Below are 14273 nucleotides of genomic sequence, written 5' to 3' on the forward strand. Positions count from 1 at the left end.
GGCGGGGGCCTTCAGCGAGGCGGGGGGCGCTCCTCGGTGCGGCTGTCGGGCGGTGAGTAGCAGCCGCCGGCTCGGACGGCGAGGGCGCGGCTGGGCGCGGGGCCGAGCGGGGGCGGGCTCTCCGCGGCCGGCACACCCGCCCGGGCTCGGCCGCGCGGGGAGGGTCGGGCGTGGCCGGTCGCCGCCGGGTCGCACCCGGGACCTCCCGGCCGCGCGGGGCGGGTGGGTCCGGGGCGCGGCCCGAGGGGGAGGCGGGCGGCGGCGCCGGAGCAGGGCCCGGCAGCCGGGCAGGGCGCGGCCCGCTCTGACAGGTGGTCGTGGGGGCCCCGGGCTGCGGCGCGGGCGCGGGGCTGGGCCCGCCGAGGAGGTCCCCGGGGCCGGGGGTCGCGCCGGCCGGGGCGAGGACCTTTAAAAACGCGCCTTTTCCCCCAAAGGCCCTGCCCGGGCCCATTCTGCGCCCTGCGCGGTCTGACCTGGGGGACAGTTGCGTCCTGGGGAGGACTTTGCAGGCAAGAGCTACTTCGGGTGAGGGCAGGTCGGCGCGTTCATCCAGGGGCTGGCCTGCGAGCAGCCGGGGCTGCCCTTTGCGAGGCGCTTGGCTATTGCATAAATCTGAATGGAGGGGAAACCGGCCCCTGCTGCCTGCCACGAACCATTGGACCCATTTAAGGTCCCGCTGAACGTGCGGGTCAGAACCGGAAAGGGGAGCGGCAGGCGGGAGAAGAAGTAAGTGAAGGCGCCTGCAATTGTGAAATCTAAGGAAATTCCGTTTAGGAGAAATTGAACTTCTTTAAAACAACTTTTCAAACTTCTAGACTACGAATTCTTAAATTCCATTTAATACTGACGTTTGTCATGCCTTCGGCGTGGCTGGAGATTAGTGTGTTCTTGAGGATTCGTTACATACAGCCCATTGAGATGTGTGGTGTTCTTGCCCCTAGAGGTCCGAAGTGTGCCCCGGAAAGCCCTAAGCGTTGTGGGTTGCTGTCTAGAGTATAATACAGATGGGACTCAGATGGGCCCTTATTGGGTGTGCAGGTTGGGTTTTAATTTTATTTTTAACCCTTTCCTGTACATGTTTCCCAACAGGGATGAGTTTGACCCTCTTAGAAGTGTACCGTGAACAAAAGGAATTACCAAGTTAAATAAACACAGTAAACATTTTGCCAAAAATGAAATCTTAAAAATCCACTATTAAAAAAAACTAAACTTAGGTCGTGGTGTTCTCTGGTGATTCTTTGGTGCTTTTACCTGTTGCTTAGTTCTTTGATTATGTTTGCTTAGTTCTCCTTTCTGTTGATGGTAAAATTGGCACATTATTTTATCAACTTATTAAACCTCTGGATGCTGTTACGTTTTTGTCATGCAGATTTTGATTTGTGGTGTGCTTTTTCTTTGCAGACCTCTGTATGGCTTTTCAGTCTTAGTTGAAATTCCCTCCATGGCCTTTTGGAGTCCCTTGGTGTGTCTCCAGAGTAAATTTCGATTACTCTACATTTCATCAATGTTGGAGTGGCAAGAAAAAGAAGGAAGTGATTTGGGGTGAAAAGGTTAGATTGTATAATTCTTTTAGATTTCTTCCATTCTGTGTGTATTTATGCTTTCTGATTTGCCAAAGCCTCATAATGTCTTCTTTTGCTTCAAAGAATTTGTTTTTCGATAGTTCTAATTCTCTTTGAAGGTTTGTTTTTGTCTATACAAAGCAAGTCATTTATCAGACTTCTCCACTGATGTGTATTCTATAACAGAATAACTATTTAAGTGATTGTAATTATTAGACGATAGAAGTAAACACATTTGTTGAACTCTAGTCACTTTACCTTAGGTCTGCCTAACCTCCCAGTTGAGTCACTAAGAATGTAATTATTCTTGATAGGGAGGGCTTCCAGTTCAACGTTGTCCTGATTGTAAATATATGTGATGGTAGTGGAAGGCAATGCAGGGTTTAATTTCTTCTCTTCTAATAAATGCACTGCGTGGATGTGAATATTGGGTGTTTACTGTTAAATTTTCTTTATCTGGCTCCTTGGTCATTGGTGAATGTGAAGACTGGCTGGCTTTACCTTCTGCAGCAGATTCTTGCACACAGATTGGAGCCTGTGAAGATGACTTTGCTCCCTGAGGGGGTGGGGAGGTGTCTCAGGGGCGGAGGTTCTAGAAAACTTTACAATGTGTGCACAATATGTTAACTACAAGCCATGGAATACCATACTAGATGGAGCTTAACTTTAATCTGAGTAATAACAGGAAGGACTCTAAAATATGGGAATGAGCCTTTTTGTTTAACATCGATATCATTTTGCAGGAAGAATACATCAGACTTGGAATATACCACCCAAATGTACAATAAACTTAGAAAACTCTTAGCTATATTTCATATCTGATGGTACGATTTTATACACTGAAATTCTGTGTAAATAATTTTTGGCTAACAGGCTCCAAAGTATTGAATTCATGGTTAGTAGAAAAGATACCATCAATAAAATTAGTTTGCTGATTTCCTAAGTAGATTTTTATGGGTTTTTTTCAGCAAAGGTTTTTAAACTTATCAGTGTCTTAGAGACATCTGCCGATATCACTTAATTTGTGGCATCCTAAACTTACAGTTGTGAAACTGACGATTATTTTATTAAAGAGCAAAAACCACAAAGATAATTGGGATATACAACTTTTATTTTCATTTGCTATCAGGAAGTATTATGTAGTTTCAGAATTAATGTTCTTTTTCTACTCTTTCTTAGAAATACTGACTTGAGTTGGAGAAAGCTGAGTTTTGAACCAACTACTCAGATTTTGGGCATCTTTCATTAAGACTTGTCTGACCCATAAAGTAGATCTTAGTGCCTGAGAGAGAAAGGGACGGAGATTGAGAAACAGATAGGGGACAGACAGACACTGTGTGTGTGTGTGTGTGTGTGTGTGTGTGTGTGTGTGTGTGTGTGTGTGTGTGTGTGTAAGACATCGTTAAGTCAATGGGTAGATGAATGCTGATGGTTGGCCTGACATCTTGAGTCATTACAGAATGTCTATGGTTTTGAAACATGTCACTATATTTAAAACTAAGGTAAGGATAGTTTTCTTTCATGTATGCAATACTACCTTCTCTTTTTTCATTAGCATCCTGTTTTTGTTTTTAGTTCGTCATGCATAATGATCGAACAAAAACCACACTTTATGGCAGGGAACACAGTGGCCTTACCAATGTGACAGTGTGCTAATGTTAGGGGGAAAGGATGTCCTGAGCTAATTCCATACAGGCTTTGTGGACTTACCCCCACTCCAGGCCAAAGCCATCAGAACACTGAGAAAGACAAATACCGTCACCACCAAAGGGAAGGTGGCTGGGACCTGAGGGTGGAGTTAAGCAGCCAGGTTTGGTATAAAACCAGACACGTGGACCTTGGGGGGTTCCCTTTTGGCTCTTCGCCAGCTCATGCTCTAGGGTTTCCAGGTCAGTGGATCAGGTAGGACGCATTAAAGACTTTATTTCCCTATTTTCTCCCTGAATTGTACATTTCCTCATTTCCACATCCCTTGTAAATAAACCTTTTATTAACCTTTTGTGTGTGCCTGCAGTGGAGTATTAATAAGTCCCTTTTAAGCACGTAGGTGAGGACCCACAGCCAGGCAACCCGTTTTATATCGGGGCTGCCCTGTAACACTAATACTCAGGACTGTCAAATGCCAGGTATCTTCTGTAGTTGAGCTCATTTATGTTGTTAAAACTTGAGATGCAGATATTAAAAATACTGTTTTCTTCTGCTTGCTTCCTGGCAGTCTTGTGCCTTTTTTTTTTTTTTTTGTCACATGTGATGCCATGTTATTCTCCTTAGGTGGGGTTTCGGGAGATTTATCTTGCTTACTGAAGCCTATCAAAGTATTTTTAGTGGCCACTTTAGTTTTAATGTGAGCTGATAGGCAGAAAGTGATGCAAAGTTACCATGTAAATACTGGGATTTCTTTCTTAATTTGAACTTTAATAATTAGTCTGCAATCTGCAGGGCCTTAATAGCTTTTTACAATTAAAAAAAAAATACTTCCTACATATTTTTTGGTCCTTTATCTCCTGATCCCCTACTTTTTTTGTGTGTAAGGTTTCTGCATCCAGTACCATTTTAAAATGCTAAGTTGGCTAAGGAGGCATCCTTGTCTTTTTGATTAGCCTACAATCTCATGGAAATAGAGCTGAATTTTCTCTATTGTGATGAAGATTTTTTGACATTCCTTTCTCAACTTGAAGTTAAAACATTCTAGTTTGAATAAATGATCACTCTTATTTTCTTGCACCTCATGTTGCTGTTGATACTCCCCTGTCAAGTCAGATTGTTTTTCTCATGAGTGCAGCCTGCCTTTCCTCTCTAGAAAATTTATAGTACATGCTGAGGTTTTTCAGACATCACAGTATGTCTGTGTTGGTTTATTGTGTATTCTATTTTGCAACAAATGATACCTTTCAATCTGAGTTATCTTTAGTTCTGGAAATTTCTTTACAATTTTTTAAAAAATATTTCTTTTTCTTTCTCCAACTTAGTTTCTACCTCTATTTGCTATATTTCTTGAATTTTTTTGTACAGTTTTACATTGATCTCCACCCCTGTGTAATTTTAGTTGTTTTTTTCTTTTAGTTTTATTGAGATATGATCTTACTACTGATTATCCTTAATCTCATTCTTATCTTTTTCATCAGAATTGACTAACATTTCCCCCCAATCAAAGGGCAAATATTAAAGGAGAAATAACTAGCAGAATTCACTATCTTCACAAAACAAGTAGTAATTCAGTGAGTGGGGAAAATAGAAAACCAGTTCAAATAAACATAGTAAGACTGGAAGAAGTAAAATCGTTTTTGGTGTTGTTGGGGTTCAGAGAGTGGGGTACGTGGGTTCACTCTGGGAAAGGTTCCACCAGAGCTCCCCTTTCACTAGCACCGACGAGTTTCCCAGGCGAGTTTCTCCATGACACAGACTTTATATCCAAAGGGCAGGTTTATTATAAAAGGGAGAGAAGAATAAAGGACACTTGCATAGACACAAATGGGCAGAAAGTGTTAGGGGAAAGGCTGTCCTAAAGCTAATTCCATACAGGCTTTGTGGACTCCACCCCCACCCAGACCAAAGCCAAAGACACTGGGAACTCCAAATCCCATCCCCACCAAAGGGAAGGTGGCTGGGACCTGAGGGTGGGGTTAAGCAGCCAGGTTTGGTATAAAGCCAGACACGTGGGCTTTGGGGGATTCCCTTTTTGGCTCCCCGCCAGCTCGCAGCGTCTGCCAGCTCAGACAGTGCCTTTGGGTTTCCAGGTCGGCGGATTGGGTAGGACGCATTAAAGACTTTATTTCCCTATTTTCTCCCTGAGTTGTACGTTTCCTCAATTCCTCTTCCCTTGTAAATAAACCTTTTATGAACCTTTTGTGTGTGCCTGTAGTGGAGTATTAATAAATCCCTTTTAAGCGCGTGGGTGAGGACCCACAGCCAGGCAACCTGTTTTATATAGGGGCTGCTCTGTAACAAAAGGGCTGCCCCGAAAGGGACAGGTTTGCCAAGAGAGAGGCCTGCATGGTCACAGGCAGGCAGCCTTGAGGAGAGCTGCCTCTGCTGAGGGGGTCAGTGAAGAGAAGCCCGGCATGGAACAGGTCACGGGTAGGCAGGGAGGCTGTTGCCCTGTGCCAGGGCAGAGACTGCCCTGATAGAGTCTTCTCTTTAGGAGGGGCTCACTCCTTCGAGGAGTGGTTTGTTTGCTGTTGATTTTGGGTAACTATGTAGAATTTGAAAGGTGCCGGAGAATCTACAGTGGTCCTCAATCTTCATATCTTTACCTCTGGTCTGCACCCTAAGACACTAAGAGCAATGTGACACTTTGCTTGGGTCTGTGCCTTGGCACCTAAGGATTTTTAGTTCCTATAGCTGGGGCTGTTACAGGGCAACCCCAATGTGGAATGGGGTTGGCCTGACTGTGGGTCCTCACCCGCATGCTTAAAAGGGACTTATAATGAGACAACCGCAGGTCCACACAAAAAGGGTAGTAAAGGGTTTGTTTGCTAAAAGGGGAAATAAAGAAATGAATAACTCAGGGAGAAAGAGAGATAAATTGGTGAATGCATTCTGTCAGTTCCACTGATGTGGCACGAATAAATAAACTCTTTATTACCCTTTTTTGTGTGTGTACACCTGTGGTTGAGTCTCATTATAAGTCCCTTTTACGAGTGTGGGTGAGGACCCCCAGTCGGGCCAACCTAATTCACATTGGGGTTGCCCTGTAGAGAATGTTAATCACGTCTACCCCCACATCCAGCTTTGCTCGCACACTGTGCGAGCCAGGTTGCTGATCTGGTGTCCCCGCCTTGCCAGTTTTTCTGTCCTTATCCTCCGTCAGAAGGAGCTGAAACATACTTGTTCAGAAACCAAAGATAATCCTTAAGGTCTAGAAAGTTGGATCAGTCTGACTGAGTTGACTTGAAGAGAGGCTGAAAGAGTAATGAAAGGCAAGTATGCAAGACTGCAGACTGGGATTGTATGATAATGAAACTAGTCAATGACTACAGCACAGAGGTGCCAAAGGGCAGCCTGAGACACTCAGTGGGTGAACCACTAAAAAAGGTGAGAGAAAACCTTTGAATCTGGAGTAGTGAGGAATTTCTTAATCTAACATTTAACCATTTTGCCACAAAAAGAGCTACTGTTGTCTGCGCGCACACATATGGTGCACGTGTTGTAAGGTGCTTTAAGACGACTTATCTGTGAAACTTGAAAGTAGCACTGATGTTGGAGACACCTTTACAGAACCACAGAACTGGAGCCCAAGGCGTGCACTTGCCCTGATAACATAATGTGCTGTTCATCTAGAGGATAGGTTATCAGTAGTGAAAAGAGGTTGTAATGATTTTGATTCAAATCCTAGCCAGCTTCTAAGGAAGGAAAGGAGCTATTCACAAATGTTGTGTTAAGAAAAGTAAGAATTTGGGGCCTCCTCTGGTGGCGCAGGCAGTTGAGCGCCGTGCTGTGAAGCTGTTCGCAGCCTTTGCAGCACCAGTTCTATCCTGGCCAGCCAGCGAGGGTCCCACATGGTGCAGCAGACCTCTCCTGTCACGCCTGCAGCGCCCCTCAGCAGTGTATTTCGTCAGTCTGCCTGTTCTGTTCTCTGGTGAATCCTCTCACCCTCCCACGCATCTGGCCTGTATGTACCCTGGTTCTTGTATAAATAAATAAATCAAAAAAAGAAAGAAAAGAAAAGTAAGAATTTGCTTAGATGTGCAGAATGAAGAACAAATGAGATGGAAGGAGAGCGGAATAAACACAAAAAATGTTCAGACTGGGGCCGGCAAACAAGGGAAACCACCACAGCCTGTGTTTTTCTTAGTTTCTAAGGATATCACTGCATTGTTGACAGCAAATATTCTACAGTAGTCATGGCTTAGTTTATTTCCAGGAGAGTGCTCGTACGCTGACTGAATAGAAGTTTTGATTCTTAAAGTGTTGGTCCAGCATTTGTTAATTAGAAAACGTGTTTGTGGAGCCCCATCATTTCTCAGCCTCATGGTTCTGCGATTGAAAAACGTAAGTTTTTAAGGAGCCAGAGTGTCCACATGCTCTTGAAGAAGGAAAACTGGTGGACTTAAAGTGCTGAGAGATTAAATTCTCTATTATCAGTGTGAGGGTAGGCCAAAGTGTGCGCAGCAGAACACAGTCAGGAAACAGAATCACATCTATGGAATCATCTGTCAGAACTCCTTGGGGCTCTTGCATCCCCAGATCTGGTTTGTTTTCCAGACTGAGGTGCTTTGAGCAACTTTTTCTTTTTCTTTTTTTTTTAAGATTTATTTTTATTTATTTATTTATTTATTTATTTATTTATTTATTTATTTATACATACAAGCACTGGGTACAGTCAGAAGCGCGGGAGGGTGAGAGAATTCACCAGAGCCAGAGCGGGGAGCAGAGCAGGCAGAAGGACCGAAGCACACTGCTGAGGGGAGCAGCGGGCGGCAGGAGAGGTCTGCGCGCCATGCGGGACCCTCCTCCGGTGGCCGGGGAGCAGCCGGGGACCAAACCGGCGCTGCAGAGGCTGCGGGCAGCTTCGCAACCCAGCGCTCAACCGCTGCGCCACCGGGGAGGCCCTGAGCAACTATTTCTTTAAATAAATTTTCTGTGCCTTTGTCTTTCTCTTCTGACATCACTGGGATGGGGATGTTACTCCTCGAGGGTATCCCAAAGGACTCTTGTGTTGTTTTCTCTGTTCCCCTCTGCACTGCCGAGTGTGTCCCCCCGTGTGTCGGGGCTGTCCTCTCCATTTCCCGCCTGTGTCTGCTGTTGGGGGCCTCAGTTGTACTTTTTAAATTTGGTTTCGGTACTTCTTAGCTCGGTTTCTTCTAATTTTAACTGCCTCCGGTTTCTTCCCTCCCTATTCTGTTCCGATTTCATACCCTTTGATTTCGGAGCTCCCCAAGCACTGCTGCCGCTGGTACCGCGGTCGCACTCTGCGATTCTGCTGGATTGAGGCTCCTCTCAGGCTTTCTTCTTTCGCTTCAGCATTTATGCCGTGTTCTCTCTTCATTTTTAGTTTTATGGGTTGTAATAGGAATAGGCTTTCAGGATGTTGCCTTTGGACCTGGTGAAGTAAGCAGGGAACCGGTACCGGTGAGGGCAGTCGTAGGGCCCCCGGGCAGCGGGCATCCAGAGGCTAGCTTCCTGCTTAACAGGCCCTTTGTGCTGGGGACCTAGGCTAGCTCCTCGGTCTCAGTGTCTCTTGTCGCTTGTGCCACTTTCCTCCTCTAGGCCTCTCCTGAGCACCAGATGCTCAGGAGCAGATTATAATCAACAGACTGTAGTTGAGGGGTCACAGGCCAGGCGTTGTTCTCTTTGTCAGCATGGAGCCTTGCCCTGTGGGGTTTCCTCCGGTTACTAACAGGTGCTTGAACTCTGGTTTTACAAGTATTCATTTGTTATCTTGGTTTTGTCCCTAGGTAGGGGTTGGCATGGGCTGTGAATATTCCAGCCTTGGCTTGAAGTCATAACCCCTTCTGAGAGGAGACACGGTGTGGTCGTGGGGGGCGGAATGTGAGCCAGTCTGTTTCTTCCTATTGCTCAGGCTTCGGCTGTTCTAGGTTGAGAGGCTCGTGTCCTAGCCAGTAACCCTTGCTCTACACCCCCATCCCTGCAGCTCACCAACAATGTACCCTCTGTGCTGGTACCAGCTGTGTGCCGCCCTGGGCCTCAGGAGTTCCTGGTCTGGGCTTGTGCCTGCTCGTGGGTTGTCTTGCCTGCCTGTTAGAGTAAACGCCGTTCACTTCAAGTTTTTCCTGCCCCTTTCTGTGGGGCTGTTGCTCCAGTATGCGCCATGGTCATCCATTTTTCTGTCCAGGGTTTTTGGCTTTGTTCTATACTTATGAGTCTTTGGAGGAGGTGAACTTGGCATCTTCACTGGACCATCACCTTGCTGGCCTCATCAGTCACTTGATTTAGAAAGAAGATCATAAAGATGGGGAGAAAGCCTGGTCCATTGAATACATGTTGCTAGGACAATTGGATAACTGCCTTGATTCTTAACTCACACTGTACACAAAGCTCAATTCTAGATGAAAATATGAAAATAAAAAAAAAATAAAGGAGGGAAGAAAGAGAAGTTGTAAAAAAAAACAGGAGAAGATCTTCAAGAAAGACATAGGCAGGGACACAACACACTATAAAGGGAAAACTGGGTAAACCGGATTAGATTAAGAACTTTGGTTCAGCAGACATTGCCGTTAAGACAGTGAAAATGCGACCAGAGTGGGAAGAGCTGCTGGACGTACAGTATCTCATAAGGACTCATCAGAGTATTACAGTGCGTTTGAGTGTTGGGAAAAGAAAGCGCCTACTAAAAAAACAAGTAAAGGACTTGAGCAGATACTTGACTATGAAATAGAGGTTATCCAGGTGACTAATACACATAAAAAGTGCCCAAGTGCAACAGGGTGGTCCCCAGGAAAGGGGGAGGTTCCCTGCCCCACCCAAGGGAGGGTGGAGCTGAGCAGGGAGAGAAGAAGCTGCAGGAAGAGACTGAGGAAGGAAGGAAGCAGGATGGAGCCAGAAGGAGACCTGGAGGAGGCGCATGGAGCCTAGAGACACGTGAGGAAACTGCGCTTGTCTTTTGGTCGTGGACTGGGTGACACAGATGTGGGTGAGACCCGTGGGGAGGTGACAATGGCAGCTTTTATCTTGATGTTGATTTTGCTCTTTTCCTTCCGGGCTTGTCTGGTTGTTTGTGACCCTTTTCTGTGGGTCCCCACTGGAAGATGCTTTAGACTTGGGGCAGGCTTTGGGGCCTTGCTCTGGGCCAATCCCATATGGATGGACTTTTACCCACGAGGGGACGGGTCACTTTGGGTGCTTCATTTAGAAACTAGACTCTTTGCCTTTCCTGTCTTGTTTCCTAGTTTTATTAAAGTTCCTTCCCATTAAAGTCTCCTATGTTTTGTGTTGATGCGGCGGATGGCAGAACCCATTTAGAATAGGCAGGTTTGCGGGGTTTTGGGCTGCCCCTCTCCCTGTCCTATAACACAAGGGCTACAAAGTAAAACCAGCTCAGTACCCGCCATACCTGGCCAGGATGGCTAAAATGAAAAAGGCAGAAAGTACCCAAGTGTTGGCGAGGATGTGGAACAACAAAACTTGTTCGCTGCTGGTAGGAAGAAAGTGTTAATGCTAAGTGCTATGCTTTCTCACGTTCTTTCTAGAACACTTCTAGTTATTTGATTTTTTTGAAGTTGGACCATAACCTTTTGTGGGGACCAGTGTGATTTGTGAGTACAGATCCTGCCTGAGACTTGCCCTTTCTGCGCCAGCATGGAGTTTTTCCTACTTCATTTTCCCACCATTCTCAGAATGAGTGGGATGGAGGGTGGAGGGAGACGTGGGGATTGGGATTTCTAGGGCAGGAGTCAGGAAACTATGACTTGCAGGCCGCACTGGGCTCAGTGCCTGTTTTGTAAGGTTTTATTGGAAGACAGCCCTCATTCGTTTGCTTTTGTCCATGGCTGCCTTTAGCTACAATGTCAGAGTTGAGTGTAGTTGACCTTTGCGTAAAGTAAACCAGAGAAAAAATCATAAGGAAAAGAAAATACCTTTATAGCAAGTGCTGTGTTCATGGGTAGGGCAAGTTCACTGTGTAGAGAAAACGAGTTGTTCAGGATCCGCTGCGGTAGCAACAGAGACTGCATGACTCGCGAAGCCTAAAATATTGTCTGGCAGTTTGCAGCAAAAATGTGCCAGGCCATGGTGTAGAGTCTAGAGAGCTCATTCACGTGAACCCTGTGATTTCAGAGCCTTTGCTGTCCAATGTAGCAGTCACTGGCCACATGCAAATATTTCTGTTTAAATAAAATGAAAGACTGGTCATTTACATAATACTCAGGTAGTAACCACATTTCAAGTGCTCAGTAGCTGCATGTGGCCAGAAGCAGCTGTCGTGGACAGCATAGGCATGCAGCATGTCTGTCATTTAAAAAATTCTCATACCAAGTAAGCCACTTGGCTTCTTTCCTGTCGGTGTCATTGATAGTCCCTGCTGATGTGCCTGCTTCTTTTGTCTGATAGTTTTTCTTTTTACTGTCTTTATAATTTCTTTCCATCCCCTAAGACTAAGTTTGAACTGCAGTGTATGTCAGTGGTAAATATATTACTTTTTCACTATTTCACCTGTCTTCTTTCATTCACCAATAAGAATGTAAGATTTTAAAAAGATTTATTTAAAGGTGGGGACTGTATTCTTGGTTGCTTTTTGTAGTGCTTTGTACATAATTTTTGTTACTGTTTTTAATATATCTTGAATTTTCCTAAATAGTGTGAAATTATTTCAGGTTTGTTTCCCTTAGGTATAACGAACTATAAACTTCAAAAAAAGAAAAGCAAAGATGGGTGAAAAGAAACCAGAGCCTTTGGACTTCGTGAAAGATTTCCAGGAATACCTGACTCAGCAGACCCATCATGTGAACATGATTTCTGGATCAGTTAGTGGGGACAAAGAAGCAGAGGCTCTTCAGGGAGGTAGACTCATCTTATTATTAAATCACTTTATACATACAGAGAGAGGCGTGTGCTGTTATCCATGAAGAATACTGATCATTAGGAAATCTGGATTAGACCTGAGACAGAAATTGGAATTTAAGTCTTGTCTCTGTTAAAATGAAAAGGAAAAAAAAAAAGGCACTGACTATGTATGTTTGTCCATCTAAGAAGAGAAACGAGGATAGAGAAAGCAGCAATTCACTTGAGCCTGCTACAGATACACTTTGTTTCCTTACCACGGACAGACCCTAACTTGGGTCAGCAAACTACATCCGTGGGCCTTGTTAGACTGCTTAGTGTTCCGTGTGACCACAGCTAAGAGTAGTTTCTGTATTCATAAATGGTTCAAAAAAAAAAAAAACAAGAGAAACACCTCGTGACATGAGACATGAGAAATTATATGAAACTCAAGCTTCAGTATCCATATATAGTAGAGTTTTATTGAAACGGTCATGCTCTTTTGTTTACATACTTTCTAGAGCTGTTTCTGTGCTACAGCAACAGAGCTGGATATTGTGACAGAGAACATAAGCCCCAAAGACCTCTGGCCTGGACAGGTTACAGCTGTATAATCCAGGGGCCAACTGCAGAGACTTGGCATCACCTGGGAGCTTGTTACAAGTATAAAACATCAGGCCCTGCCCAGATGTACTGAATCAGAATCTGTACTTTGACTGCTCTAGTGGTCATATACTCTTTCAATTTTGTGTCATTGGCTTGGGAAAACATTGGGGGGACGAGGGAGACATTGAACCTTGTTGTCCCTCCAGTGCAGTGACCCTTGCATATTGGACTTGTACCATGCAGCAAAGTTATTTCCTCTGGGAAGAAACAGTAGAGCAGGGTCCTGATTGTTCAAGCCCCTTCCTGGGACTGAGTGCTTTTCCCAAGGAGCTGTAGGAGTAAAAATGTACCTCCTGATTGTTCTCTCTGGGCTGGGATTCAAGAGACCAGGTTGTAGTTCATACAGTTTGTTGATTTTCCTTTTTTGAACACTTCCCCTCAGTCTCTTATCTGTACAAAGAAGTAATTAATATAAACTAAAGCAAATAGCCAAGCATCTTGTACTTCTGAAATTCTTATAGATCTAACATTCAAATGTCAGATAAAAAATTTTCCTTTATACACTTAATTAGAACTTTAAGATCCAGAATTTAGAATATAGATATAAACTGAATGGAACAGTGTAAAACTCAGCATTGATTGCTTTAGACTAAAGTGAATGAGCTAGGATTTGGGGAGATTATTATGACTGCCAATTATAATATTTGTAGAAGTTGCTGGATTCTCAAATACGTGGTTACTATGCCAACACTATTTGCTACCCTCTGTCTCCTCTCCTGTCATATAATACCCTGTGCTTCAAAAGCATATTGAAGATAGATATTTATGTGTAAGTAATTTGAGATCCCCTATGAAAGATTCTTAAACCAGAATATATTACTGCTTTTCTATAAAATTAACATCAGTTAAGTGTTATTTTGTAAATTTAACTTCTGTGCTATGTGAACTGTCAGTTGATGATAGATTTTATACTACTTGCGACTAAGATGCTAAATTGAGTTGATTCTGAGATGCATTATTTCTATGCTATACTGTTTATAGCTGGAACAGATGGTGATCAAAATGGACTTGATCACCCATCTGTTGAAGTTTCCCTGGATGAAAACTCAGGAATGTTGGTAGACGGGTTCGAAAGGACTTTTGATGGGAAGCTCAAGTGTCGGTACTGCAACTATGCCAGCAAAGGAACCGCCCGGCTTATTGAACATATCCGAATCCACACAGGTAAGGAAGAATGGCTGGAGAAGGCATCTCTTTAGGGGCAGAAGAGGGGCCAAGGAGGGCAACTTGGTTTGTCAAATAAATAGTTCTAATAGATTAAAAATGAAGGTTTGAATAAGTGGGGCAGCGGTTACTCCATTTTTACGAAACAGCAGAATAACAGCATGCAGGCAGGCAGTGCAGCCCTGCAGCCTTCCCCTTTCTCAGCATCTTGATCCAAATACTCGTTCAGCATATGCTTCTCAGGTTGGGCGTGTTAATACTGAAGGCAGTATAGTGTGATAAATGTCATTGCTAAGTGTGTTTCAAGTGCAAAATGGGGAAAAGCTTTCTCTACCGTTACAAACTGTATTGCTAATGCTCAGGCCTTCCCTTAGCCATTCATTCTGTGACGTCCTGACTATCCTCTGTTCTGGCCAAAGGCCAGGTCAGTGTCCCTCTTTGCCC

At 44.4% G+C, this 14273-nt stretch overlaps 2 protein-coding genes across 8 annotated transcripts in view; one reads left to right on the forward strand and one right to left on the reverse strand.

The window, feature by feature from the left end:
• The window catches only part of IKZF5 (IKAROS family zinc finger 5), a 16087-nt gene continuing 1814 nt past the window's right edge, over positions 1 to 14273 (forward strand). Inside the window, exons 1-4 of one of the 4 annotated variants that reach the window (XM_037498024.2) lie at positions 1 to 52; positions 1402 to 1550; positions 11834 to 12020; positions 13647 to 13829. In XM_037498024.2, the coding sequence (XP_037353921.1) occupies positions 11888 to 12020; positions 13647 to 13829 (316 nt within the window). In that variant the 5' untranslated portion in view covers positions 1 to 52; positions 1402 to 1550; positions 11834 to 11887. The remainder of the gene's footprint in view (positions 53 to 1401; positions 1551 to 11833; positions 12021 to 13646; positions 13830 to 14273) is intronic. The other 3 variants (XM_054690177.1, XM_054690178.1, XM_037498025.2) reach the window with 3 other exon arrangements.
• PSTK (phosphoseryl-tRNA kinase) overlaps positions 11087 to 14273 on the reverse strand; it is a 17285-nt gene continuing 14098 nt past the window's right edge. Inside the window, exons 6-7 of one of the 4 annotated variants that reach the window (XM_037498029.1) lie at positions 12956 to 13055; positions 11998 to 12118 (exon numbers count right to left, since the gene is read on the reverse strand). In XM_037498029.1, coding sequence (XP_037353926.1) covers positions 12076 to 12118; positions 12956 to 13055 — 143 coding nt within the window. In that variant the 3' untranslated portion in view covers positions 11998 to 12075. Of the gene's footprint in view, positions 11345 to 11997; positions 12151 to 12449; positions 13056 to 14273 lie in introns of those variants that run through there. The other 3 variants (XM_037498031.2, XM_037498032.2, XM_037498026.1) reach the window with 3 other exon arrangements.

This window comes from Talpa occidentalis, unplaced genomic scaffold (genome assembly GCF_014898055.3).
Source record: "Talpa occidentalis isolate TD23 unplaced genomic scaffold, MPIMG_talOcc4v2.1 talOcc4.8, whole genome shotgun sequence".
Classification (NCBI taxonomy): Eukaryota; Metazoa; Chordata; class Mammalia; order Eulipotyphla; family Talpidae; genus Talpa; species Talpa occidentalis.